At 51.5% G+C, this 26934-nt stretch overlaps 1 protein-coding gene across 2 annotated transcripts; it reads right to left on the bottom strand.

Moving 5' to 3' along the window:
* Window positions 1-321: 321 nt before the first annotated feature.
* Mocs1 (molybdenum cofactor synthesis 1) lies at window positions 322-26861 on the bottom strand. Of its 2 annotated transcripts, none has more exons than XM_075980957.1 (11): window positions 26656-26861; window positions 19715-19841; window positions 17680-17847; window positions 11511-11675; window positions 8654-8715; window positions 8208-8319; window positions 7909-8021; window positions 7411-7521; window positions 2560-2680; window positions 2063-2125; window positions 322-1656 (listed from the first exon to the last, which is right to left on the bottom strand). In XM_075980957.1, exons 1-10 carry the CDS (start codon window positions 26776-26778, stop codon window positions 2070-2072), a joined length of 1158 nt encoding a protein of 385 aa, XP_075837072.1. In that variant the 5' UTR covers window positions 26779-26861; the 3' UTR covers window positions 322-1656; window positions 2063-2069. The 2 variants fall into 2 exon arrangements, with proteins under 2 accessions (XP_075837072.1, XP_075837071.1); XM_075980956.1 differs by having other exon boundaries at window positions 2078-2125.
* Between the last annotated feature and the right edge of the window lie 73 nt (window positions 26862-26934).

Below are 26934 nucleotides of genomic sequence, written 5' to 3'. Positions count from 1 at the left end.
CCAGGCCAGGGGCACCTCTGCAAACAGACCACCTTTGAGAACCCAGCATGCCAGGCTGTTGTATGGGTGCATCAACTGGGAGGTTCTAGTTCATAAGCCTGATCCCCAAGAGTTGGCAATGCAGTTGAGCCTGGGACTCCCAGCTGTCCACTGCCTTAGGACACATTCTACATCTCACTGTCTCCCACAGTGAAAATATGCCCCTTGGCCTTTCTAGGGTCCCTCTTCCCACCCCCTTTCAGGGAGTGTCTCGGAATGGGGCTGATGGGCGAAACTTAGCAGCTTATGCTCTTCTCACAGACAAAGGTCCTAAGCCTCAAGTCGAGAGCTGGCACCGTGGCTTTATTTGTGCGTTGTAAGGGCGAAGGTCACCTTCGACTCTTTCTCTGATACGTGCCAGAGCAGACAGGTGTGAGCAGAACCAGGTGTGGGTAAGGGTCGGCATGAGTTCTTAGGACTAGAGTTCTTAGGGGTGTAGTCCGTAAGTTCATTCCATTGGAGAGGCCAGAGGTCAGGGAGTGGGGACACTGGGATACATTCTTTAGGAAGTTTGTACTTTTCCTTCCTCTAAATGGGGTTCTCTGCTAAATGAGCCCTTATATCTCCCCAGGGAAGAGAGGAGAGAGAACCCTAAGTAAGCTGTCCATCTGAAACAATCCATATATGACCGACGTGGGGGTCCAGTATCAAACGTTCCATTGCTAGGGTCCTGGAAGGTGTCAAGGCCAGAGGTGTCTTATGTCGAGGACATCTTCCAGGTTATGATAAATCTCAATGGTAAAGAGACAGGGTGACCTTAGGTCATAGTGACTAGACTTAGAGGAATGTGACATCTTTTCCTCGGCCCAAACTGCACCCCTTTGGGAGAGGTGGCTGGAGAGTGAGTGGGGTACTCTTAAGCCCGGTGGAAGTCCCCCCGCTGGCCTCCAGTCTTGCTGAGGAGCTTGACCTCCGCCACTACGATGTCCCTACTGACTGCCTTGCACATGTCATACAGGGTAAGGGCAGCCACGGCAGCTGAGGTCAGTGCCTCCATCTCCACCCCAGTGGAGCCGCGGGCCCGGCAGGATGCCTGGATCAGCACGGCATTGCGTGGACTGTCCAGCTCCAGATGCAGCTGCACGTGGCTCAGGGCCACATGGTGGCACAGTGGGATCAGCTGACTAGTTAGCTTGGCTGCCTGGACTCCAGCCAGCTGGGCCACTGCCAGGGCATCTCCCTTCTTCAGCTGGTTCTGCTGGACAAGCTTGAAGGCCACAGGTCCAAGAAGGACCAGAGCAGAGGCCACGGCCACCCGCTCTGTATCTGGCTTCCCGCCCACATCTACCATAGCTGCCCGTCCTTCTGAATCCACATGAGTTAGCTGAGTTGAGGTTGGCCCTGGTCCTGAGGGGACAGCAGGATCCTGGGACCCTATGCTGAGGCACTTTGAGTGAGTGTTGGAGTTGGGGTAGCAGCTGTAGCGTCTCTGAGGGGAGCTAGACCCCAGACACTGCTGAGACAGAGGAAGGGCCATGGGCATGCGGAGTCTCTTCTGCAAAGTTGTCATCTGGCCAGAGAGATGCTCTCTGGCACTCAGATTCCAAACACAGAGGGGATCCCGGGAGAAAGTGCTCCAACTTGCTGGTGGGGAATCTTGAAGCACCAAAAACAGCCCTGAAAGGAGACAAGAGACTGAGCCTCCAAACAAATCTTCCTCCCGACCCTTCACTGTCCCATCATGGGACAGTTAAGTTCTCATTCACCCTAGGGAGAAGAAGGAAAAGCAAAAGCAGACAGAGTGCTGGGCGTGGTGGCCCACGCCTTTAACCCCAGGACTCAGGGGCAGAGGCAGGTGGGTCTTTGAGTTGAGGCCAGCCTCGTCTACAGAGCGAGTTCTAGGACAGCCAGGGCTATCCAGAAAAACCCTGTCTTGAAAAAAAGAAAGAAAAAAGGAGAGAGAGAAAAAAACGAAAGGAAAGATTTAAAAACAAAAGAAGAAGACTATTGAGGGACAGACCTGAGGTTGTCACCCCACCCTACAGGAACCCCCCTCCAGTGACAAGGGTGAGTAGTTACGTACTGATAGGTCACCCACCGATGAGGATCATGGGCCGGTTCTTCATCTGGGCAATATTGAACATGCCTGGTGAGAAAGCGGGGAGGACAGAGAAGGGAGCGCTCACTGAAATGCATGGATGGATGAATGGATGTGGCCCCAATCCCATACACAGCTGCAGGCATGCACACGCATCACTGCGAGGTCACCCAAGGAGGAGCCCAGACAACAGTCTGGGAACACCCTCTCTCTCCTACAGACAACCAGAGGGAAACCAGGGATCCAGTGATATCACAGCCTGATAAAGCAGATCAGGAGAATTTTGGGGCCCCCTGTGTAGCCCATGCTATGTTAATTTCTTCAAAGAAGAACTACCATACCCCAAGTTCAAAGTTTCAGCAGAAGTGATCAGTGGCCTGAAGGACACTCAGACAGGGCACCCTTGGCCCAGGCTTGCTTTATCCTCCCGCACGCTCCTCCACTTTCCTCGGTCTAACCCGACCATTCCCACCAGCCCTTACCTGCATGCTGCTGCTTCTTCCTACCTACTGCTGCCCCGATGATTCTCAGAAGCTCCTCCTCAGAGGCTCCTCCCCGCAGGTGGTCCCGCAGGGATACCTCAGAGTTCCCAAAGAGGCAGACCTGTTGTGGATGAGAGAACGACTTGTCAGCCACCAGCCACACCAGTGCTCATGCCTCCGACATCAGGCTCACACTTGAGGCAGGACTCAGGGCTATGAGGGGCAGAAGGGATTAGACATACAAGAGGCAAAAATGAGACTTCTGAGTGGGTCTTGGTCACACTCCTTTCAGAGTGCATTGCATACACAGAGAATCAAATGCATATGAAGAGAGAACATCTGAATTCAGGACTGCTGCTATTGGCTGAGACATCTGATGGGGAAGCCACTGCCACCATGAGAGCAGCCCCCCATCCATGGGGAACTGAGCACCCTGGAGGTGGTACACACATCCTGTTTCCATGGGGATATACCACCTACTGCCTGCTTCAGTCCATGGTCCCTGCTCATGGCTGAGCAGATGAGGGCTTTGGAGGGGGCAGCTTTGGGGTTTTTGTGTCTGAGCCAGAGACTCAGTTTTTATCTCAGGCTATGTTGTTCAGGATGGCTGGGAACTGACAGGAACCCTCCTCCTTCTGATTGTGCTGGGTGGCAGGTGTGAGCATCACACCTGGCTGGAGACAACATCAGTGGCCACTCAGTCCTAACTCACTGTGAGAAGCCTGGTCAGGAGATGAGATGGATAAGGTACCACCCTGTCACAGAACTTGTGTCGGCTGTGTGTGTAGACACAGAACGTCTGAAAAGCCAGGAGGGGCCAAGCTCTGGAGAAGTCAGGACTGAAGGCCCGGCTTCTTCACTATGTCAGGCATTCCCCTTTCCTACAGCTGCTGTGGATGGTCTTTCTGTACTCTGTGAATATGTGTTGCTCTCATTGGTTGATAAATAAAGCTGCTTTGGCCTATGGCAAGGCAGGATAGAGCAATCAAGCAGAGAGATACAGGAGAAGAAGGGTGGAGCCTAAGAGATGCCAGAGCACTACAAGTATGCCACAGGCCACATGGTGATACACAGATTAATAGAATATAGGTTAATTTAAATGTGAAGAGCTAGCAAATAATAAGCCTGAGTCATCAACCAAGCATTTATAAGTAATATTAAGCCTCTGAGTGGTTATTTGGGGACTGGAGGGTGACAGAGAAACCTCCAGTTACAAATGGAGTCCACTGTCTGGTGTGGATCCACATAAGACCTAAGAAAACTTAAAAAAAATATTCTAAATGCACAGAAACTGAGCTGTTCTGGGTTCCTAGTCTCAGAGTCTCATGCCAACAGCAGCACAGAGACGCGTCTCCCAACAGCGGAACTGTCCATTAGCTGCTATGATCTAAGTGGGATGGCGGGTTTTCGCAGTCTCACACCATCCTCGGTACAGAGTGGCTAATCAGCGACGTGCTATGTGGTGGGTTTCGTTTGTGCTCACACAGACAAAAAAGGCTAAAAGATACAGAGTAAAAAGAGGTCCAGACAGAAAAACCTCTAAACAGGTTTCAATGTGTTTTACAGTGTGCGTAGACTACAGAAAAAATAAAATGGGTATTGACAATTATAAAAATAAATAAATAGTTTTAAAAGAATATACTAAAGTCTTTAAAGAGAGAAATAAAATAAAAAGTCATGTAGAGATGGGAAATACACAGGAAGTTTGGATCCTGTGTAGTAGTGTTGGTTCTGAATGCTCTGAATGCTGATAAACCAATGATAGTTGTCCGAGAGACATGGGAGAGAAAGAGAGACTGGTAAAATACGCCAAATGCCTCAGCTTTAACACAGAAATCAAAAATATATCTGTAAAGTGGAACTTAAAAGATGCACTGCTTTGAATAAAACAAGGCAGGAAGGTCCTTCAGGTTCCTGTTTCACAGAACTGCCAGACATTCTGCAGGACACAGAGAAAAGCTACTGACAACTTTGCCAATATAGGTGGGACAGTCTTTCAAAATTCCTGCTTCAATGAAAAGTCTGCAAGATATTCTAAGCCAGAAGGCTGAAGATGGGTGTCCCAACATTACAGAAGAACTTTGGGTGACTGTCCAGGAAGCCAGATGTCTTTGCCATTTCTAGAGTTTTGGAAGTTGCTTGCAATACACTTCCTGTTTATTCGAGTAATATTATTATCCTTTTGGGGTCTTTGATGGAGTTGAAGACTAGATAGTTATAATTATAGTTTTCCTTAGTTATGATAAAAGATAGATATCAAACTTTAGACTCACAAAGATAGGGTAATTGATAGAGTATTTTCTTTAATTTTGCCAAATACAAACAGACTGGATATTGTAACTGATTCTCACTTGATAACTGTTTTGTTATATGTAATTTTTCTATGTTAAAATGGAAAACCTTCCTTTTTGAATAGATGAAAATGGGAAAATGCTGTGGGAAAATGTCTTTCTGCATGCAGTGAATATGTGTTGCTCTCATTGGTTGATAAACAAAGTTGCTTTGGCCTATGGCAAGGCAAGATAGAGCCAGGTGGGAAATCCAAGCAAAGATACAGGAGAAGGGCAGAGTCTAAGAGACGCCAGCAGCCACCTATGGGGCAAGATGTCAGAGCACCACCAGTAAGCCATGGGCCACGTGGCAACACACAGATTAATAGAATATTGGTTAATTTAATGTAAGCTAATAATAAGCCCGAGCCATCAGTCAAGCATTTATAAGTAACATTAAATCTCTGAGTGACTCTTCAGGAACTGGTGGGTGGGAGAGAAACCTCCGATTACATATAGCACCAGGCCCAGGCTCCTCTCTCTCCTTCACTGACTCTAGTTAATTGCTCCACAGACGTCTCTTTGTTGGCTTCCCTGTGCTGGCTTCTGCCTGGAGATCAACATCCCAAAGCTGCATCTCCAACCCCAATCCTAAAGTTCTATGCTCAGCAGTCACCCCACACATTCCCTTCTAAGCTCTTTGATTCTTCTGCCTCTTATGTTTTTCTTTTGTATATATGTGTCTCTGTGTTTCCCGTATATAGGTAAGTGTGTGTGTGCACACATGTGTGTGTATGTGCACATGCATGAAGGCAAAAGGTCAATATCAGGTATCTTTCTCAACCAATCTCCACTGTTGTTTTTGAGACAGGGTCTCTCATTGACCTAGATTTCAGCAACTCTGCTAGACTAGCTAACCAGTGAGCTCCGAAGATCCTCTTTTCTCCACTCCCCAGCCCTGGGACACAAGTCTGGAACTATGCTTGGCTTTTTACATGGGAGCTGGAGATCAAAACTTGGGTCTCCATGATTGCAGAGCAAGTACCTTTCTTCTGAGCCATCTCCCCAGCATGACCCTACACTGTCACCCCACAGTCAACCTACACTGTTACCACACAGTCAACCCACACTGTCACTCCACAGTCAACCCACACTGTCACCCCACAGTCACCCCCCACTCTCACCCCACAGTCACCCCACATCACCCCACTGTCACCCCACACTGTCACCCCCCACTGTCACCCCCACAGCCACCCCACAGTCACCCCACACTGTCACCCCACACTGTCACCCCACTGTCACCTCCACAGTCACCCCCCACTGTCACCCCACATCACCCCACACTGTCACCCCCCACAGTCACCCCACACTGTCACCCCCCACAGTCACCCCACACTGTCACCCCCCACAGTCACCCCACACTGTCACCCCCCACAGTCACCCCACACTGTCACCCCACACAGTCACCCCACTGTCACCCCAGTCACCCCACTGTCACCCCACACTGTCACCCCCCACAGTCACCCCACACTGTCACCCCACTGTCACCCCACATTAACCTACTGTCACCCCACACTGTCACCCCACAGTCACCCCACACTGTCACCCCACACTGTCACCCCACACCGTCACCCCACAGTCACCTCACACTGTCACCCCACAGTCACCCCACACTGTCACCCCACGCTGTCACCCCATACAGTCACCCCACACTGTCACCCCACACCGTCACCCCACAGTCACCTCACACTGTCACCCCACAGTCACCCCTAGTCACCCCAGTCACCCCAAGTCATCCCACAGTCACCGCAGTCACCCCACATCACCCCACACTGTCACCCCACAGTCACCCCACAGTCACCTCACACTGTCACCCCACACTGTCACCCCACACAGTCACCCCACATCACCCCACACTGTCACCCCACACAGTTACCCCACACTGTCACCCCACACAGTCACCCCACAGTCACTGAGCCATCTCCCCAGCACGACCCCACAGCTTTACCCTCACATATTTTATATCTTAATCATTGCTCAATGCCCACTCATGAGTTCAAATCTAAAGAAGATGGGGATCACATCTTGTTCAGAAACTTCACATTGCTCCCTACAGTCAGAGGAACATGTTATGAATCACAGCTCTCGACAGTATGGACACCTCAGATCTGATTCAGACAGTATGAGTCCAGATCATAGCCATTCTTCAAGGTTTCTGAGGACCTCACCGCCAGCACAGACATGGCGGGGACAAATGTCCACTAGGCTTCTGGAAGTACCATTGAGTTCCACGGCCTCAAGCTCAAACCTGAAGAGTGACAATCAGCCAAGTAATGGGTTCTGGTCTCAGAAGTGGGTCCCTGCTGTGTGGCAAGGCTACCAGAATGACACCGTGGACAGCAATCCTCGCAGCACCGAGGGCTGGAGAGGACTCCTGATACAGCAGATGCTACTCTGAAGAGCCAATGAAGGAAGGACTAAAGAACAACGGTGTCTGAGAACAAAACCCCAAGTGCCCCTCCACTGGGCACTAGCCGCCCCCTCTAATCAGGAGCTCAGGTGGGAGGGGCAGGATGCTCACCTTGAGGTTCCCATCGGCTGTGATGCGCAGCCGGTTGCAGGTCCCACAGAAATGCTCTGACATGGATGTGATGAAGCTGATCTGGCCCTGGAAGCCAGGGATCTTAAAGGCCTAGGGGAGAAGGTGGTGGAAGGGACAGCGTGGGCTCTCCCTCACTCCTGGATGCCCCTTGTTGATGTCAAGACCTCACTCTGCTGCTCTCTTACAGTTTGCTGGGTGACCCATAAGCCCCTGCCTCTGCCTGACTTGCTCTGGAGAAGAGTTGCTATGGATAGAGGTACCTGTGGATGGCAGGCCTACAGAAGGTCACGTGGAGGAGGGGGACACCACTGCCCCATTTACCTGCAAAAGCATGGCCTCTGATGCCACTCAGTCTTACTGTCTAACTCTAGGCTGCTCTCTGAAGCAACACACCCTGCTGCGCTGTGCACTGTTCCTCTGCTGCACCCAGCACGATGGAGGCGGGGCATCCCCAGCACTGCCCTCCCACTCCCTAACCTTGGCTGTGCTGGAGTCTTCCTCTGGCAGCTTCTCCAGCCCTGGCCACTGCTGCCGAATGGTGTCCAGCATCTCCTTGTAGCTAACCATCTTCCTGAAGTTCCACTTGTTACCTGCATTTGGTTGTGGGTGGCAGGGGGAGCTTTTGAACCAAAGATGAAGGGGACCCTGCCCGAGGATCAGATCACATCCACACCTGACCCCAGAGCACCCCACAACCATCCTGCCACCAACCCAGGGGGTAGCAGTACCTGGGACAGCCCTGAGGCCCCTGGACCCACCAAGCCCTCATCACTCACCGTCAAACGGCATGTACTCAATGAAGCGCACATCCAAGGGAAGACCCTCTGTCAAGGCCACAAAGTCCAGAAGCTCGTCTTCATTCAGGCCTCGCATCACCACACAGTTCACCTGGCCAAGGACAACTGGGCAGTGAGAGCTGTCTCCAACGTGCTCTCATGAGGACGACCTTTGGGGTGTGGCACTGCTCAGCTCCAGCCTGTGCCTCTGGCTACCCGTTATTCCACGGATGGGGTATTACGTGGTGGCCACTGCTTTTCTCTATTCCCAATGAGGGAGGAGAAGTGGGGACTAGACGTGGCCTGGCCAGCAGCAGCTCATGAGAGGTTCACGTCCACTGGGCAGGCTGAGGACTGTCAAGGGCCAGTGTCATGGACCCAGGGTCCCCCTGCCTGGTAGGCTCAGGAACGGAGGAAGCAGACAGCAGGGGTTGGCAGATCCTTACCTTCACAGGCTTGTAACCCAGCTCAATGGCTCTGTGGATACCCTCCATGACTTTGTGGAAGCCTGCGGAGAGGAGGAAGCAAGGATTCAGGGACTCCCTCCTTCTCCAGGGAACCACCACAACCGTGTGAGACAGAGAATCCTGAGAGGCTGTCTGGCTCGATGACCAGCAAGAGTTTTCTCTCATGGGCCAGAGGGCTGGACAACAAACAGTTCAGGTTATGCAAACCGAGAGGCAGTGCCCAGATTCTATGTGGATACATGATATGAAGTGTGTTTTTACTAATGTCAAAGTAAAGCAATATGGGTTTTATTTTTATTTACATTTATTTTTGCAGGTTTGTAGGTATGTGTGCATGTTCATGTATTTGCTGGGGATGTATGCACAAGCAGAGGCCAAAACATCTGGGGTGTCATTTCTCGGAGCTGTCTTTCTTGATCTGTTGTCTTTTTTTAAAAAATCTAGTTTTATGTACATGTTTGTTTAGCCTGCATGCGTATCTGTATCTCACATGTGTCCCTGGTGCTGCTGGAGGTCAGAAGAGGGCATCAGGTCCCTTGAAATTAGAGCTATTTTACTATCTCAACAGTTCCGTGTGGTTTTGCTTAACGTGGGATAGAGGAAAGACTATTTTCCCAGGGAGTCAATATTGTTTAATTGGGGTTCACAGGCCATGTCCTCAGTGATTAATGATTACAAGTGTTATCTGTAAAACCCACTTCTGCCTCTAAGGCTGTACAAAAGGAGGCCATGAGCTGGATGTGGCCTGTGGGACACGGTTAGCTGACTCATGATGTAGCTGATGGGGAAACTGAGGCCCTGCTGCAGTCTTCACACTCCACCTTGTATGATGTAGGACCCTCTCTCACTGGTGTGTTCCCTTCAGAGGCAGGTGGATGTCAGAGCACACTGGGGTGGGAGGGGATGGCTCCCTGGTGTCGGATGTGAGCCTGGGGAAGGGACTTGGGCTAGGGAAGGAGATAAGCGAGGGAGAGAACACAGAAGGGGCCCAGCTTGAAGCACCCCTTCCACTTCCACCTCCTAGGCTCTGCTCTCTGTTCTGTTCACAGCTTCCTCAGAGGAAGGACCCCAGATCCAAGTCTTGTGCCACCAGGCCAGCAGAACCATCTCTCCCTCAAGAGGTCCTCTCTGCTGAGTCTTCTCCTGCTCCATGGCACTTCAATGGATACCATGAGATCAGCAAGGCTGTTCCATGTGCTTGTAGGTTTTGTCCCAGAAGTCTGCAGGGTCTGGAACCATCTCATGCATAAGCATGAGTCTGAGTGGGACATGTAAAAAGTGGGACACAGTGGCATGCTTACAATCCCAACCCTGGGGGGTGGAGAGAGGGAAAGTCCCAGGGCTCACTGGCCAACCAGACTAGTCTAAATTAGTGTATCCCTGATCCCAGCAAGAGAAGCCGTCTCAAAAAATTCATAATGGACAACTCAAGAGGATAACAGTAGGGGCTGTCTTTTTGCCTCTACACGCACCCACAGTAATATCCTTACACACATGTCCACACCCACCCACAGTAATATCCTTACTTACACACATGCCCACATGTACCCACAGTAATATCCTTACACACATGCCCACACACACCCACAGTAATATCCTTACACACATGTCCACACACACCCACAGTAATATCCTTACACACATGTCCACACACACCCACAGTAATATCCTTACACACATGCCCACACGCACACAGTAATATCCTTACACACATGCCCACACACACCCACAGTAATATCCTTACACACATGCCCACACACACCCACAGTAATATCCTTACACACATGCCCACACACACCCACAGTAATATCCTTACACACATGTCCACACACACCCACAGTAATATCCTTACACACATGCCCACACACACCCACAGTAATATCCTTACACACATGCCCACACGCACACAGTAATATCCTTACACACATGCCCACACACACCCACAGTAATATCCTTACACACCTGCCCACACACACTCACAGTACATACCCTTACACAGATGCCCATACCCACCTACAGTAATATCCTTACACACATGCCCACACACACTCACAGTAATACCCTTACACACATGCCCACACATACCCACAGCAATATCCTTACACACATGCCCACACACAAAAATAAAATAGAAATAAGCACATTAAAACTATATTGCTACACTTTGAATTTCATCAAAGTGGGTGATACAGCCCTCTCCAGAGGGAGGAGCCTCAGCCAGAGTTTTATGGGGCTGGAGAGATGGCTCAATGGTTAAGAGAATTGCCTGCTCTTCCAAAGGTCCTGAGTTCAATTCCCAGCAACCACATGGTGGCTCACAACCATCTGTAATGAGGTTTGGTGCCCTCTTCTGTCTTGCAGGCATACACGCAAAACAGAATATTGTATACATAATAAGCTGCACACCTGGGCCGGGAAGGAGGATAACGGCATGGCTGCTGTTGACACTCTCTGAAGAAAGAGAATGGAGAGCTGCCTTTTCCAGCGCCCCTCTGACCTTTCAGAGTCCTCAGTGACAGACTATCCACACCCCAAAAATAGGAGGGTAGGGTACCCATGGTCAGGAGAAGTCACCAACATGGGTGAGAATATTTGGAGGAGGATGTGAGGAAGGGAGGCTTGAGTCTAGATGGGCACAGAGTAACACCTTGGCCTGACACCTCAGAGCGGTCCCTTCCACCCCAGCTAGGCCCACAACCTGGCTTTGGTATTAATCCCTCACATGCCTTACTGAGAGCATGTACATGATCCAGACACCGGGAGGAAGTGACTATCCTGCCGCACACAGAGCGCGGCAGAGCCCTGGGGAGACCCACACTTCAGTCTGTCTGATCACCTTTTCTGCGGACGATGAACTCAAACTTGGCAGGAACTAGAGTGTCCAGGCTGATGTTAACAGCGTTGAGCCCTGCCTGCTGGAGCTGGGGCAGCAGCCGGGCTAGGTTGATGCCGTTGGTGGTGACACCGATGGTTCTCAGCCCTTCTAGTCGATGAAGTTGTGCTAGGGAGACAGAAGGAAAGCATCAGGCTGTTTTCCCTGGGAAAGGGGCAGGAGTATAAAGGGGCTTCCGCTGGGCTTGGTAACAAGTGTGGAAATAAGCCCGGGTGAGAGGCTGGACAGATGGCTCAGCTACAAAGAGCACTTGTTTCTCTTGCAGAAAAGCCAGGTTCAGATCCCAGCACTCACACCGCAGCTTACCACCACTGTAACTCTAGTTCCAGGGGGCTAAAGCCTTCTCTGACCTCATCAGGAACCAACACACATGTGGCACACATACATATATACATACAGACAAAAGCACTCATACAAATAAGAACCAGAATAAAGATAACCAACAGATGAACGGTGTGGTGGTTTGAAAAAAAAGTGTCCCAAAGGGAATGGCGCTATTAGGAGGTGTAACTTTGTTGGAGGAAGTGTGTCACTGTGGAGGCAGGTTTTGAGGTCTCATATATGCTCAAGTTACCACCCAGTGTCTCAGACCACCTCCAGTTCTATGTGAGTCAAGATGCAAGAACTCTCAGCTCCTTCTCCAGCACCACGCCTGTCTGTGTGCTGCCTTGCTTGCCGCCATGATGATAATGGACCAAACCTCTGAAGCTGTAAACCAGCCCCAATTAAATGTTTTCCTTTATAAAAGCTGTCATGGTCATGGTGGCTCTTCACTGCCATAGAAATCCTAAGACACACTGGGTGCTCACTCTAGGCTGTGTGCTCTCCGTAGGTGGGTGCTCACATTGTGCTGGGTGCTTGCTTTTGGCTGGGTGCTCACCCTGGACTGGGTGCTCGCCGTAGGCTGTGTGATTACCCTGGGTAGGGGGCTCACCCTGGGCTGTGTGATTACCCCGGGCTGTTGTTCTCCCTGAGTTGGGGGCTCACCTTTGGCTGTTGTTCTCCCTGAGTTGGGGGCTTGCCCTGGGCTGTTGTTCTCCCTGACTTGGGGGCTCACCCTGGGCTGGGTGCTCTGCTAAGAGCATCATACAGATTAGCTTGCTGAAGTTGCAGAACAAGGATTGTTCCTCATTTAGTAGACAAGGAAAAAGGCTTTAGGATATTCTTAAATTCACAAAGCCAGTAAGCACAGCGGCAGGGCTGGAGACATGGGAATCAGAACTCGATGGCAGGTGTTGTCCTCAATCACTCTCCACATGGTCCCCCACAGATCCTGCTGTCCCCACTCTCACCCAGCACGGGTACTGCAGAGCCCACCGCCATACCTGCTGTTCGCATGGGTCCCCATGCTAGCACAGTAAGCCCTTCACTGACTACGCCACCTCCCCAGCCCCCAGGGCAGAAGGAACCTTAAAGAACTATACACAAAAGACCAAAGGAAAGAAAATGGTGGGGCTGAAAACACCCACCGTGGTCAGTCAGATCCAATAATGCCTAGAAGATGCACTAGGAACTACAGTCTGCAGGCCAATGTCCCTGAAGGTCCTGTGTGGTGAAGGGTTTGTCCCTAGAGTGGAGCGGTTAGGAGGTAGTGGAGCCTGGAAGAGGTGGACCCTAAAGAGAGACCCTTAGGCCATGTGAGGGGTAATGGAGCCTGGAAGAGGTGGACCCTAAAGAGAGACCCTTAGGCCATGTGAGGGGTAATGGAGCCTGGAAGAGGTGGACCCTAAAGAGAGACCCTTAGGCCATATGAGGGGTAATGGAGCCTGGAAGAGGTGGACCCTAAAGAGAGACCCTTAGGCCATGTGAGGGGTAATGGAGCCTGGAAGAGGTGGACCCTAAAGAGAGACCCTTAGGCCATGGCGGAGGGTGTTAATGGAGCCTGTAAGAGATAGAACCTAAATAGAGACCCTTAGGCCGTTGGGGTGGGGGTGGGAGGGTGGTTAAGGAAGAAGACCTAGAAGCTCTGAGCATCCTCTGTTCCTGGCTCCAGAGGGTAACACATCCTCCAGCCTTCCCCAGATCAGAAGCCAGGGGCCCACCTGACCCTGAGTTTGAATCTCCAAAACTGTCATTTAAAGAGCTCACCCTCTCTGTGAAATCAGTCGCCTGAATGTTCCCTGCAGCAACACAAAGTCAGTTATCCAGTGTCAGCCTATACAAAGACTAAAAAAAAGCTATCACTTTTCTATAACGAACAAGTTTTCTTTTACAATGTGGGTGTCCTAATTAGGGTTTCTATGGCTGTGATGAAACACATGACCAAAGGCAGTTGTACAGGAAACTGGCTATTTCGCTCACAGTTCCATGGAACAGTTCATCATCAAAAACAGAGAGCAGAAACTCAACCAAGGTAGCTACTTGGAGGCAGGAGCTGATGCAGAGGCATGGGGGGTGAGGGGGGCTGCTTACTGGCTTGTTCCCCATGGCTTGTTCAGCCTTTCTTATAGAACCCAGGGCTGTAGAGGGGGTGCGAGTTGGCCCTAGTTTGACCAGTCTCTGCTTCCTGACATACAGCAAGCTTCTGCCACTATGGCCCCAGTCATCGTCCTTCCCTACCGTCAAACTGTGCACTAAAATAAATCTCTTCCCGTAAGTTGCTTTTTGTCAGGTACTGGTAACAGGCACGAAAAAGTAACTAACGTCTATACAAGGGGTGGGGCAGATCTAAATCAGCAACAGGACAGAGGAGAGAGGCGGTCGGGACACACACCTACACAGATGTCAGACAGCCTCACAGCGGCCAACAGCAAAATATGTTCCTTTCACTAAAAGAAAGTAACACTTGCTGTTTGAGAGAGAGAGAGAGAGACAGATACAGAGAGAGAGGTTATGAGCTCCCGTGGCCAAATCACCACATCCTAACAACTTAAAAAAATAATTGAGGAATTTTCAGGAAGGTGGACAGTGGTAAGAATGTGGCATGGCCTGGATGGAGGGGACCGGCAGAGAATCTGCATGGCTACGGGACAGCAAGGCAGGTGAGGAGAGCTCTGTCGAGCCCTCAACCACTCCTCAGCACGATAGTCCCGATTATGGGACTTGTCTCTTTCTGAAGGACTTGGTGAGCTCATCTGAGAGACCACTGGAGAAGCCTGGGAAGCTGCCATGCACTGCTGGAAACAGGTGAGGATCACAGCACTGACCAACCTCAGGTGTCCCCTCCTCCAGCCTCTCCCCGTGGACGGAACGCTGTTTCTCCCTTCAGAGGCCTGAAGACAGGCAATAACAGCCATGAATGAGCCCCTTGTCAGGTTCTGGGAGGACCTGCCACTCTGCTTTGCTTGAGCCTCCACAGCCAGAGGACTACGGGAAGTCTGCACAAGCCACACCCCCACAGAACACAAACATAGGGGACCTCACTTAAGGCTAAACGAAGGGACCTATTTCTCTCCCTCCCTCACCTTCACTGTCCTCCCTTCCCATCCAAACAAAATGATTTTAAAAAAGGAAAGAAAGATAGAAAGAAAAGGGAGAGAGAAAGCTGAGGTCAAACCCTAACACTTCATAAAAACCAGCCGCATGTGGCCATTATTACCTGTAACCCCAACAAGTCTAAACCCAGCACCGTGGGGGACAGAGACAGGATGGTGGGCTCGCTGGCTGCCAGCCTAGCTCCGGCACAGTTAGGGACTCTGTCTCAAGGGAATAAGGTGGAGGGTGATACAGCAGGACAGATGTCTTCCTGTGGCCTCCACCCATATGTGCATAGACCATGCGGATCCACACCTCCACCCCACCCCCGACAAATCTAGAGTCCTAATTTAAAATCTTGTCAAAAACCAGCAAACACGAGAGACGCAGCAAACACGAGACAGACGCAGCAAACACGAGACAGACGCAGCAAACTTGAGACCGCCTTAGCAGGCTTTCCACGCATGCGATGAAGACCTTTTCTAAAGCAGCCAGAGGAGGAAAGGATTTACTTGGCTTCTATGATCTGATCACAGCCCATCACTGAGGGAAGCTAAGGCAGGGCAGGAACCTGGAGGCCATGGAGGGGTGCTGCTTACTGCCTTGCTCCCTGGGGCACACTCTACCAGCTTTCTTATAAAACCCAGGACCACCAGCCCAGGTGGCCCACCTAGAATGGGCTGGGCCCTCCACCATCAATCACTAATCAAAAAAAAAAATATGTCCCATAGACTTGCCTATAGACCAATCTGGATGACCCTGGCTTGACAAAAGACTCTTCAGCACAATGATACATATAATAGATAAAAATATTAACATTTTGAAATAAAATTTGGATTAAGAGGCTGCATTCCTCAAGCCTTCTATGACACTGAAAGGAGTCACAGGGCAGCAAGGCACAGGCTTCAAAGTCAGTGACAGCAAAGTGATCTTCAGAGTGTAGCAGACTGCATTTAAAAACAAACTTACTCTGCTTTACAGAGCATTAATGGCAATAAACCATCTCCGATTTCCCACACTCTAATGTAAACTGGATGAGCTTTATTACAGAGGCTGCATCTTTAATCTTTGGAGAGAAAGCCAGAAAATGATTATGGTAAAGACAATCTCAGCATTGGGGAACAATGATAGAGTCACGTGGTGGAAAGAGAAGGAGAAATCAGCAATCAGGAGAAAATGGCTGCCCTCCCAAGAAAAAAGAACGAGGAAATCTGAAATCAAAGGACCATTTAAGCTGGGTCATTTACCTGCACTTGAGAGGTGAGGCAGAAGTTCAAGGTCATCTTTGGTTACATAGGGAGCATGAGGCCAGCCTGGGTTAATGAGACCTTGCCTAAAACATCACACACACACACACACATACACACACACACACACACACACAATTAATAAAGATATATATGCACATATCTATATGTATGTTTGTGTGTATCTTAAAGTGACATTAGACTTCTCAGAAACAATGCTTGCCTTAAAGAGACGATTGTATGACATTCTTAACATATATGTGTATATAAATTGAAAATGTGGAAGTCAGGAGACAGGGTAACACCCAGATAATAGACACCATAAAGAAAAAAAAAGGCGATATAAAGAACACAGTATTACACAAATAATGGGAAGATGTTTACCCAAGCTTCTGAGAACCACACTGAATGCCAGCAGGACACAAAGGAAGAGCCTGTTCATGGTATATAAACTTTTTAAAATTCAAGGAAACCATATGAACACCAAGAACTTTCAGAGAAAAAAGATCAATTACTTTATAGAAGCAAGAACCAAATGAAGTGACACCACTCCTCAATGACAATGAAACCATAAGAAGATAGTGCATGACCTTCTTAACACACTGCAGAAAAGACCCTCGAGACCAAATGCTACCACCTGGCGAGTTTCGAGGGACAGCTCAGTGGCTGAGAGCACCCATTACCCTTCCGGAGGACTGGAGTTTGGTATCCACTCACTATCAGGTAGCTCACAAGTGCTTCTAACTCCAGCTCCAGGAGATCTGATGCCCTCCTTATGGCCTCTTTGGGCACTGCATTATTGTGCGTGTGTGCACGAGCACACACACACACACACACACATACACACACACACACACACACAAAAAAAAACCAAGCTTAAAAACACAACAAAATCCAGGTGTTCGCAGCCCGTAGCTGGCCAGGGTCTGAGAGAAAGAGTGGCTAGAAGAACATGAGGATGCACTGGAGGCAGAGAGGTCAAGGTCCTGCTGAGCTGAGAAAACCTGAACAGGGACCCAACAGAGGGCAAATTACAAGCTCCTGGTCAGAGAGGGGGAAGGGGCAGAGTAGTGGCTAGCAGGAGCCTGGTCACGGGGGGGGGGGGGGGGGGGGAAGGTTCCTGTAAGGATATTACTGTGGGTGTGTGTGGGCATGTGTGTAAGGATATTACTGTGTGCGTGTGAGCATGTGTGTAAGGATATTACTGTGGGTGTGTGTGGGCATGTGTGTAAGGATATTACTTGGGTCCAGTAGCCGAGACCTTGAGCAAGATGAACCTCTTCACCGCCATCATTTCTCATCAAAACAGAATAAATAGCAGCTGTCTTAGAGGGTGTTGCAGGACTCGATGTCTACAGGAGTGACAACGGCCAAATCAGCATTATTTAGCACTGGTGTCCAACTGAACGAGACAGGAGAGGGAAACAGCAAATGATATTTATCCAACTCACCCACAATGTCCACCACATCCGGCCGGATGAGCGGTTCTCCACCTGTGAGACGGATCTTATCCACGCCTTCCTTCACAAAGAGCCGAGCAAGGGTCAGGATCTCCTCTGTGGTCAGTAGGTCAGCCTTGGGGGTCAGGGACACACCCTCCTCAGGCATGCAATACCGGCCTGAGAAAAGGAAGGGGTGAAGAGGCGGGGGACAGGTGTGGCAGGCAGGTGGAGAAGATGCTCCTGCTCCTTAACAGGCTAACTGCAGACCTGAGCCCCATCTCAACGCTACAGACTCGCTTGGCATTTCTCATGTCCCTGTCATCTGGCCTTACTATCCCTCCATCAGGGAGCTGAGCATGGGTTGATAAAATAGGCAAAAAGCAGAGCATGGCTCAGAGCAGGGGAATGCCCGAGAGGCTGGCTCCTTCACTCTGAAGGCAGCTGGGCAGACCAGCCTAGGAAGACCTCCAAAGGCCCGGGCCGTGGGCCTGTGTCGGTTAGCATAGTCCATTCTCATTCTGTGTAGCAGTGGTAAAGTCACCTCTTCTGCACTTGCCTGAGATGAAGGGAATGATGTGGGCTTGGTGAGCGTCACTGCCTCTGTCACCACAGTGTGCCCAGATCCAGCCTAGCTGCAGACTTGCACCAGACTGGAAAACCTAGGGGTTCCTTGTCAAGATGAAGGAGCAGAGTGGGGTAAGCAGATGAGCTGTGGAGGTAGGGGACCATTTCCTACCATCACTTTCTGCAGGCTGCCTTTATCAAGAGTCAGGCTAGACTCAGACATGTCCATCCCTGTCGATAAACCAAGTGGCTATCAGCATGGCCCAATACAAAAACACAAACTCAAAACATTGTGACTTTTTTTTTTCTGCAACTGTGGGTATGTGTACATGTGTAAGTGCCTGTGTGCATGTAGAGGCCAAAGGTCAACCTGGGGTGTCCTCCTTACTCATATTTTATGAGACAGGGTCTTACTTTTATCGGGCGCTTGCTTATTGAGCTACACTGGCTGGCCAGTAGAGGAGTCCACCTAACCCTGCCTTCCCAACACTGGGTTAGGAAAGCACTTCCACACCCTACTTAAAAAAAAAAAATCATGGATTCTGAAAATTGAATTCAGGTTTTCATGCTTGTATGGCAAGTACTTACTGACTGAGCCATTTCCTGGGCCCCTACAATTGTGTGTGTGTGTGTGTGTGTGTGTGTGTGTGTGTGTGTGTGGTTTTGTTTCTCTGGAACTCAGCTACCAGATTCTCAGTGTGCTCTTTGTAAACATCAACATCTAACAATATCAGAAGGTTGGAAACGCTTCTCGGAGTCACAAAGCCAAACGCCCACTGAATGCACATCTGGACCTCAAGACTAAAGAGACGATGAGAACAGGATAGCACATGTGTAGTGTATCTTGTTTGGTTCACCATTTACCAAATACATATGCATTTACTTACTCAATACTTCTTATTGAGAAATATAGTAGGGGCAGGAGGAGAGGCAAGAGAAAAACGAGGAAACAGGTAAGTGGGGCTTACAGGGAGAACAGGGCTGAAAGGGAAGAAAGGAGGAAGGCCACACTGCAAGTCTCCTGCAGCAGACACCCCCCCAAGAGCAGTCCCAGGACTATATAGTTCTGTGTGTTGGTGTGGCTGTAGCTGGTCCAACACAGGACTGGGCATTTCATGGCTATGGGTATATTTATCATTCATCTGAAATGTCCTCACACCCCTCTCATCCACACACACCCTAGGCCATGTCTTGGGCTTCGGGTTCTGAAGGGAAACAGGAGGAAAGAGCTCTGGAGAGGAGAATAGCTCAGACCTACTTTTATCCCTAAACCCAATCACAAGTGTTTCCAAATCTCATCTCTCGGACAACCTAGCTTCTACAATCTAAAAGCAAACTTAAACCCTGTGTTGAAGCAAACTTCAACCAGCTGCCAATGAGGGGAGGTGAGTGGGAAGGGGAGGGCTGAGGAAGACTTTCGGATATGAAGCTGTCACTTCGGCAGAGGGGCAGTGGCCCAGAGCTGGCCCAGGTGACTCACATCGGAGGTTGCACTTCTCCGTGAGAGAGATCCGCAGGTAACTGTGCTGCCGGCCAAAGCTGTCGGTGAGGAAGGCAGAGAAGGGAGCTGCATGCTCCTGGAGGTACTGGAGCCTCATGGACAGCCCCTGCAAGGACAGGGACAGATGATGCTGTGGCCCTTGCTTATTGGTTCTGTGGCTCTGAAACACGGCTCTGGCTCTGCTGTGGAGAGCTGAGAGGAGCCCAGAGAAGCCTTTCCCTTGGCTTGCACAGCACCTCAGCCCTCCAGATATCCACAGTAACCTGGACTGTTCCTCTCCCTGACCGAATGAAGGACCCACCGCTGAGACTGTACAGACAGCTTCCCTACAGGAGTTAGCCCAGGCCAGGCGCATTCAAGTTGGAGGGCACAGGGCTGGGAGTCTAGGGTTTTTCTACAGGGCCCCCACACTTTGCATTCCTTACCCAGTGTCAAAAGGAAGGATTAGTCAGTCATTGTTTGAGGCTGCAGAAGATGAGAAACCTAGGAGACAGGTTTGGGGCAGAACTGCGCCATCTTGTTCATCAACAGCTCTAGGAAATACAGTTCTTTGTGGCTGAGGCGCTCCTCTGCCCAACTTAATACAGGGTTGTGCAAAGGCCAGGGAGGAGCCAAATAAATCCAGGAATTAGGAGTGAGAGGACCAAGGAGCATGACTCAGCAGAAACCCGAGAGCAAGGCTGGCCAAGGAGGAATTAAGGGGCTGGCCACTAGCCCAACCTGCCAACAGACGCCCTTCCCTCCCAGCTGGCCAAACAAAATTATCTGTGGTACAGCAAGCCCCATCCTGGGCCTGGGACTCTTTTCTCCTCCCACACCTCCCAGCCCCATCCCAAGAGCCCACCTCACTTTCTTCAGTCTCCTGGAGGCACGGGATGGGGGACAACAGGAGCCTCTCCCATCCAAGGTGTCAACGCTGACCACAGGGAATCTAACTACTGTGGGTAACAAAAAGGCCCGCCTCTAATCCTAGGAGGAAAATGACAGCTGCAAACCCAGCTGCACAGAAACACTTCCAGAGGGGCTTTGCCGGGCACAAGGCTCTCAACACAGGCAGCCCATCCGACTGACCACAGAGCTTCCAGGACAGCTGGGTCCTGCTCCCAAGGGTGACTTCCTCTGGTGTCTGCACTCAGTACTATGTAGCCAGGGTTGAGGAGCGGCAATCCTGGCTCTGAGCAGACTTTGGAGCAGGTAAACCTGATTACAAACCAGGTTCTAGCTGTGGACCAAGCACTTGGATACGCTTAGGTTCCAGACATGACCCTGCCTTTTGGATTTTGCAACACAATGTTATCATCTACAAAGAACCACACAGCTATGGTGAAAACAAAACAAAACATGTTTTAGGTTATGGCTTTGTGTTGGACCACAAGTCCAAGCTATCTTGGAGCCCAGGTGACTTGTAGGGTGTGTAATGAGCATGCACAAAGGACTGCGGATGTTCTAGAGAGATGCTGTGCCCCTCACTGTCCACCTTGACTGCTGAAACAAGGTACCTAGGAGTTGGAATTTCTCCCAAGAGGATCATGCTGGGAGGAAGAAAAGATGCCAGCCGGAGGAGCCTCATCTTCCCACAGAGATCTCACACCACAGGTTCTGAGAGCCTGAGGGGCCTGTCTTCCTACAGAGATCTCACACCACAGGTTCTGAGAGCCTGAGGGGCCTGTCTTCCTACAGAGATCTCACACCACAGGTTCTGAGAGCCTGAGGGGCCTGTCTTCCTACAGAGATCTCACACCACACAGTTGAGGATCTCACACTGCTGTGAGAGCCTGCCAGGTCCACTTCTCAGGAAGGGCCTGGGGCTGAGACAATGATGAATCAGGGATGGACACCTTGACTGGACTGCTCAGTTACGCACACTCTTGCCTTCTGTTTTAACTTAAACCTCACGTCAGGACCCCAAAGATGGGCTTGTGGGGGGAGGTGTCCACTGAATCTCTTTGTCCCTCTTCCCAATACGGCCACATTGAATAAAACCACTCGTTTCCTGCTTTTCACTGCTAGTTTGACTCATCTGGCACCTTGAGGATAGTGCCCATGCTTGGCCTCTCCAGCCGGGCGCGAACTCTGACAAGCCTGCGGGACAGTCGGACGTGCCTGCTTAGCCTCCTCCTCTGCAGGGAAGACAACCCCACCTAATTCACCTGATGGCTCCTTACAAAGGCTGTCACTAAGCATTGCCACCTGTGATGCTAACATAGTCAACCTGACAGGCACGTGAGAGGTTATCTAGATCACATTAATTAAGGTGGGAGATGCCTGCTTTACAAGCCTGGGACCTGAGTTCAATGCTCAGAACCCAGGTTTAAAAAGCTAGGGAGAGATCCCTGGTGTTTACTGACTAGCCAACCTAGACAACTTGGCAAGCCCTGGATCCCAATAAAAGACAAAAACAAAGTGGATGGCACCTGAGGAATGTCACCTGAGAGTGACTTATGGCTTCCAAATACATGGGCACACACACATGAAAAAAACCCCGCCCCCAAACTATTAGATAAGAGCTGCCCCAAGCTTGATTATAGTAGGGTACTTTGCATCTCTGGTTCCTGACCAGCATAGTCCACTCCACTAAGATCCTCAGGATCTGGGCAGGTTAGAATGAAGAGGAAAGACACTCCTGGCACTCTCCTCCCGGCACCGTTCTCCTCCCTGCTCCTTCTCCTCCCTGCTCCTTCTCCTCCTGGCACAGTCCTCCTCCCTGTTCCTTCTCCTCCCAGCACCATCCTCCCTGCGCTGTCCTCCCTGTTCCTCCCGGCTCCAGCCTCCCTGTTCCTCCCTGATCCTCCTGGCACCGTCCTTCCTGTTCCTCTCTGATCCTCCCGGCTCTGTCCTCCCTGTTCCTCCCAGTCCCTCCCAGCATTGTCCTCCTGGCTCCTCACTACCCCGCATCTCCTACACCTACTTCCTGTCTACGACATCCACTGCCAGTTTCTGATCTCTAGAACTCTAGCCATCTAGGTGACTACGCCCTTGTCCTTGAACCCCACCACAGACAGAGTTGTAGAGAAAAGAAGGGTATACCTGAATTGAGCTAAATTCATTGGGAAAGATGTCTGGCCCACCTCGGTCATCGACTTCCCTTGGCATCTGTGAAAGCTGTCCTCTTGTATTTACTGACCAAAGGCTCCTTTCCACTCTCCCCATGGCCAGCTCCCATGTAAGAGTCACCTCTCTTTCATACACACAGCATGATGCACAGGAAGCCCAGTGAGCATCCCATGGCTCTACCTCAGACCCCCAGAGCCCAGTGAGCATCCCACGGCTCTCTACCTCAGACCCCCAGAGCCCAGTGAGCACCCACGGCTCTCTACCTCAGACCATCAGAGCCAAGTGAGCACCCCATGGCTCTCTCTACCTCAGACCCCCAGAGCCCAGTGAGCACCCCACGGCTCTCTACCTCAGACCCCCAGAGCCCAGTGAGTACCCCACGGCTCTACCTCAGACCCCCAGAGCCCAGTGAGCACCCCACGGCTCTACCTCAGACCATCAGAGCCCAGTGAGCACCCCCATGACTCTACCTCAGACCCCTAGAGCCCAGTGAGCACCCCAATGGCTCTACCTCAGACCCCCAGAGCCCAGTGAGTACCCCACGGCTCTACCTCAGACCCCCAGAGCCCAGTGAGCACCCCACGGCTCTACCTCAGACCATCAGAGCCCAGTGAGCACCCCCATGACTCTACCTCAGACCCCTAGAGCCCAGTGAGCACCCCATGACTCTACCTTAGACGCCCAGAGCCCAGTGAGCACCCCATGGCTCTACCTCAGACCATCAGAGCCCAGTGAGCACCCCATGGCTCTCTACCTCAGACCATCAGAGCCCAGTGAGCACCCCATGGCTCTCTACCTCAGACCATCAGAGCCCAGTGAGCACCCCACGGCTCTACCTCAGACCATCAGAGCCCAGTGAGCACCCCACGGCTCTCTACCTCAGACCCCCAGAGCCCAGTGAGCACACCACGGCTCTCTACCTCAGACCATCAGAGCCCAGTGAGCACCCCATGGCTCTCTACCAAAGACCGTCAGAGCCCAGTGAGCATTCCAATGGCTCTACCTCAGACCATCAGAGCCCAGTGAGCACCCCATGGCTCTCTACCTCAGACCATCAGAGCCCAGTGAGCACCCCATGGCTCTCTACCTCAGACCATCAGAGCCAAGTGAGCACCCCACGGCTCTACCTCAGACCATCAGAGCCCAGTGAGCACCCCACGGCTCTCTACCTCAGACCCCCAGAGCCCAGTGAGCACACCACGGCTCTCTACCTCAGACCATCAGAGCCCAGTGAGCACCCCATGGCTCTCTACCAAAGACCGTCAGAGCCCAGTGAGCACCCCAATGGCTCTACCTCAGACCCCCAGAGCCCAGTGAGTACCCCACGGCTCTACCTCAGACCCCCAGAGCCCAGTGAGCACCCCACGGCTCTACCTCAGACCATCAGAGCCCAGTGAGCACCCCCATGACTCTACCTCAGACCCCTAGAGCCCAGTGAGCACCCCATGACTCTACCTCAGACGCCCAGAGCCCAGTGAGCACCCCACGGCTCTACCTCAGACCATCAGAGCCCAGTGAGCACCCCATGGCTCTCTACCTCAGACCATCAGAGCCCAGTGAGCACCCCATGGCTCTCTACCTCAGACCATCAGAGCCCAGTGAGCACCCCACGGCTCTACCTCAGACCATCAGAGCCCAGTGAGCACCCCACGGCTCTCTACCTCAGACCCCCAGAGCCCAGTGAGCACACCACGGCTCTCTACCTCAGACCATCAGAGCCCAGTGAGCACCCCATGGCTCTCTACCAAAGACCGTCAGAGCCCAGTGAGCATTCCAATGGTTCTACCTCAGACCCCCAGAGCCCAGTGAGCACCCCAATGGCTCTACCTCAGACCCCCAGAGCCCAGTGAGCACCCCAATGGCTGTCTACCTCAGACCGTCAGAGCCCTGTGTGAGGGCAGGCAGAGTGTCCCTATATGAAAGGAAGGCAGGTGGGAGGCCTGGACATTTATACCTCTGTGTCTGCCCACTGGCAGTTCTGTAAAGGGGCTGAATACATAATTTCTTCTCACCTCTAAGATTCTCTTACAGATTCCCATACCCTGTGCTCCTGGACAAGGAGAGCTGGTCCAAGCCTCTGGATTTACAGAAAGAAAGCAAGGGAAAGTGAGAGCCCAGATTAGAAATCAGATCAAATCAGAGGCCAACAAAAGATCATAGGACTCCTTAGGCCTTATTCCACCTGAGTCATTACATGTGCTTCAAGCAGCTAACAACAATTGCTGATTTGGCTGGCTGCATGGACTGTGGGAGACTCTGTGGAAATACCTAGAAAGGCTGAGGGAGCCCCAGCTGAGTTAGCCAGGATTGCTGGTCCAGGTGGGAGGGGCCTAACATCGGCCACAGGTTGGAAGGATCAGTCCTCGCCACACACATGACGCAACAGGACCTGCATTCTCTAGGCTCTGGGTGTAAAAAGGAACACATATGAGCACTTAAGCTCCAGGACACTGTGTGCTGAAGACAGTAACATGCCCATCTACAAAACACGGGCCTCGATTCTCAGAGAGGAGAGAATCGTGCAGCTAATTAGCTGTGGGGCTCACTTGAATCCCAGGATTCGGCTCTGGTGCCTGTGCCCCCTGCTATATCACTCATGCCCTCACCATATGAAAGACCTGGTACAGCATCTGAGCGGTGGCGGCTGGCACCGGTTCCTGCGGCCCTGTCTTACGGTGACCTGCCTTACATGAGGATCAAAGGCTATCAGTCATGTCACATGGGCCCCCTCACAAAAAGTACAAAATAAATTAAGAGGAAGAAGAAAACTCTATTTGCTAGTATCATGTTAAAGCTCTTACAGTTGATGGTGGGGCACGCCTTTAATCCCAGCACTCAGGAGGCAGAGGCAGGCGGATCTCTGTGAGTTTGAGGCCGACCTGGTCTATAAGAGTTAGTTCCAGGACAGGCTCCAAAGCTATAGAGAAACCCTGTCGTGAAAAACAAAACAAAACAAAACAAAAAAGTTCTTACAGTGGCCTGGGCTTTCCCAGCGTTTCACTCAATCAAGTCCAAAGTTCAAGGGTTTGAAATCCCTGTAACTACAAGCCTGCTCTATCTGAGGCTCCAGGAGAGGCAGGTCTGAGCTAGTGAGCACTCTGGCACAAGTCGGCTTCAGTCTGGGTCTTGAGCAAGGCAGGAGAGTCAAACATTGGGAAACTCAAGAGTCTCAGGACATCAAAGAGAATCCTGGGAGTCAGAAGAGAAGCAGATAGATCTACAAGGAAAGGAATGAGCGCCCTGCAAACGCTTCCCTAGCCATGCAGGCAAACAAACCTACACTGGAAACAGTGATGCAGTGACCACCCTGCCCCGCACTAGGAAGACAGGCAGGGCTCCTACCCCCCCCCCCCCCACACCTCCCCGCGCGTGGTCTTGCCCTGTTCCTGACTAAAACGAGGCCGAGCCCTCCCAAGAGAAACAAGGTAGGCCATGGAGCCCTGCCACTACAAAATGACAACCGACTGTGGGTGGCACCTGAATAACATTATTTTTAGTCCTTGTCACACTAAGAAGCAGGTGTCCTGGCGCCCTCCACTCTCAAGGTGAGGGAAAATGTTTAAAAGGTTAGGTAGCAGGGAAGGCTAATGAGTTTCATCTCACTGAAACCTAAATCTCACTCCTGGGGGCCCCTATTTGCTGCAGCTGGGAGACCTGTTAGAAGATGGCAGAGCCGGGGTAGGGGAGTTCAAGGGAAAGTCGGAGGAGTCCCTCCCACTGGGTAGGAGTGAACTCAAGCAACCCATCAGTGAGTGCCCTGGGTTGTCCCCAGAAGCGGCCTCCAGGACAGAACTGGGTACTTTCTCCACGGTCAGGGTGGCATGCTAGAATCGTTAGGTGAATGCAGACAGGTGGGGTGGGCTCACCTCCCTGGCGGGTCTCGAGGGCTCCCCGGGACGGGGCTGCGTCACCGGAGCCCCTGAGCTGCAGCCCCGGGCGCTGGACTTGAGGAGCCGCCGCAGCATCCGGAAGGCAGACCGCGCCGCCATGAAGCCAGCAGAAGGAAGTTCCCGGCCTGGAGTGGGCCTCTGAGCACTATAACCCAGGACCTGGCTCGGGTCACTTCGGAGGGTAGGAGGGGAAGGAGCGGAGGGCGGTGCTCAAGCAACCAATCAGCGAGAGCCCCGCTCCACATGGCCCTCTGG

The sequence above is a fragment of the Microtus pennsylvanicus genome, chromosome 7 (assembly GCF_037038515.1).
Source record: "Microtus pennsylvanicus isolate mMicPen1 chromosome 7, mMicPen1.hap1, whole genome shotgun sequence".
NCBI classification, from domain to species: Eukaryota; Metazoa; Chordata; class Mammalia; order Rodentia; family Cricetidae; genus Microtus; species Microtus pennsylvanicus.
Note: the sequence above shows the minus strand (reverse complement) of the source record. Positions and strands in the feature narration are given on the sequence as shown.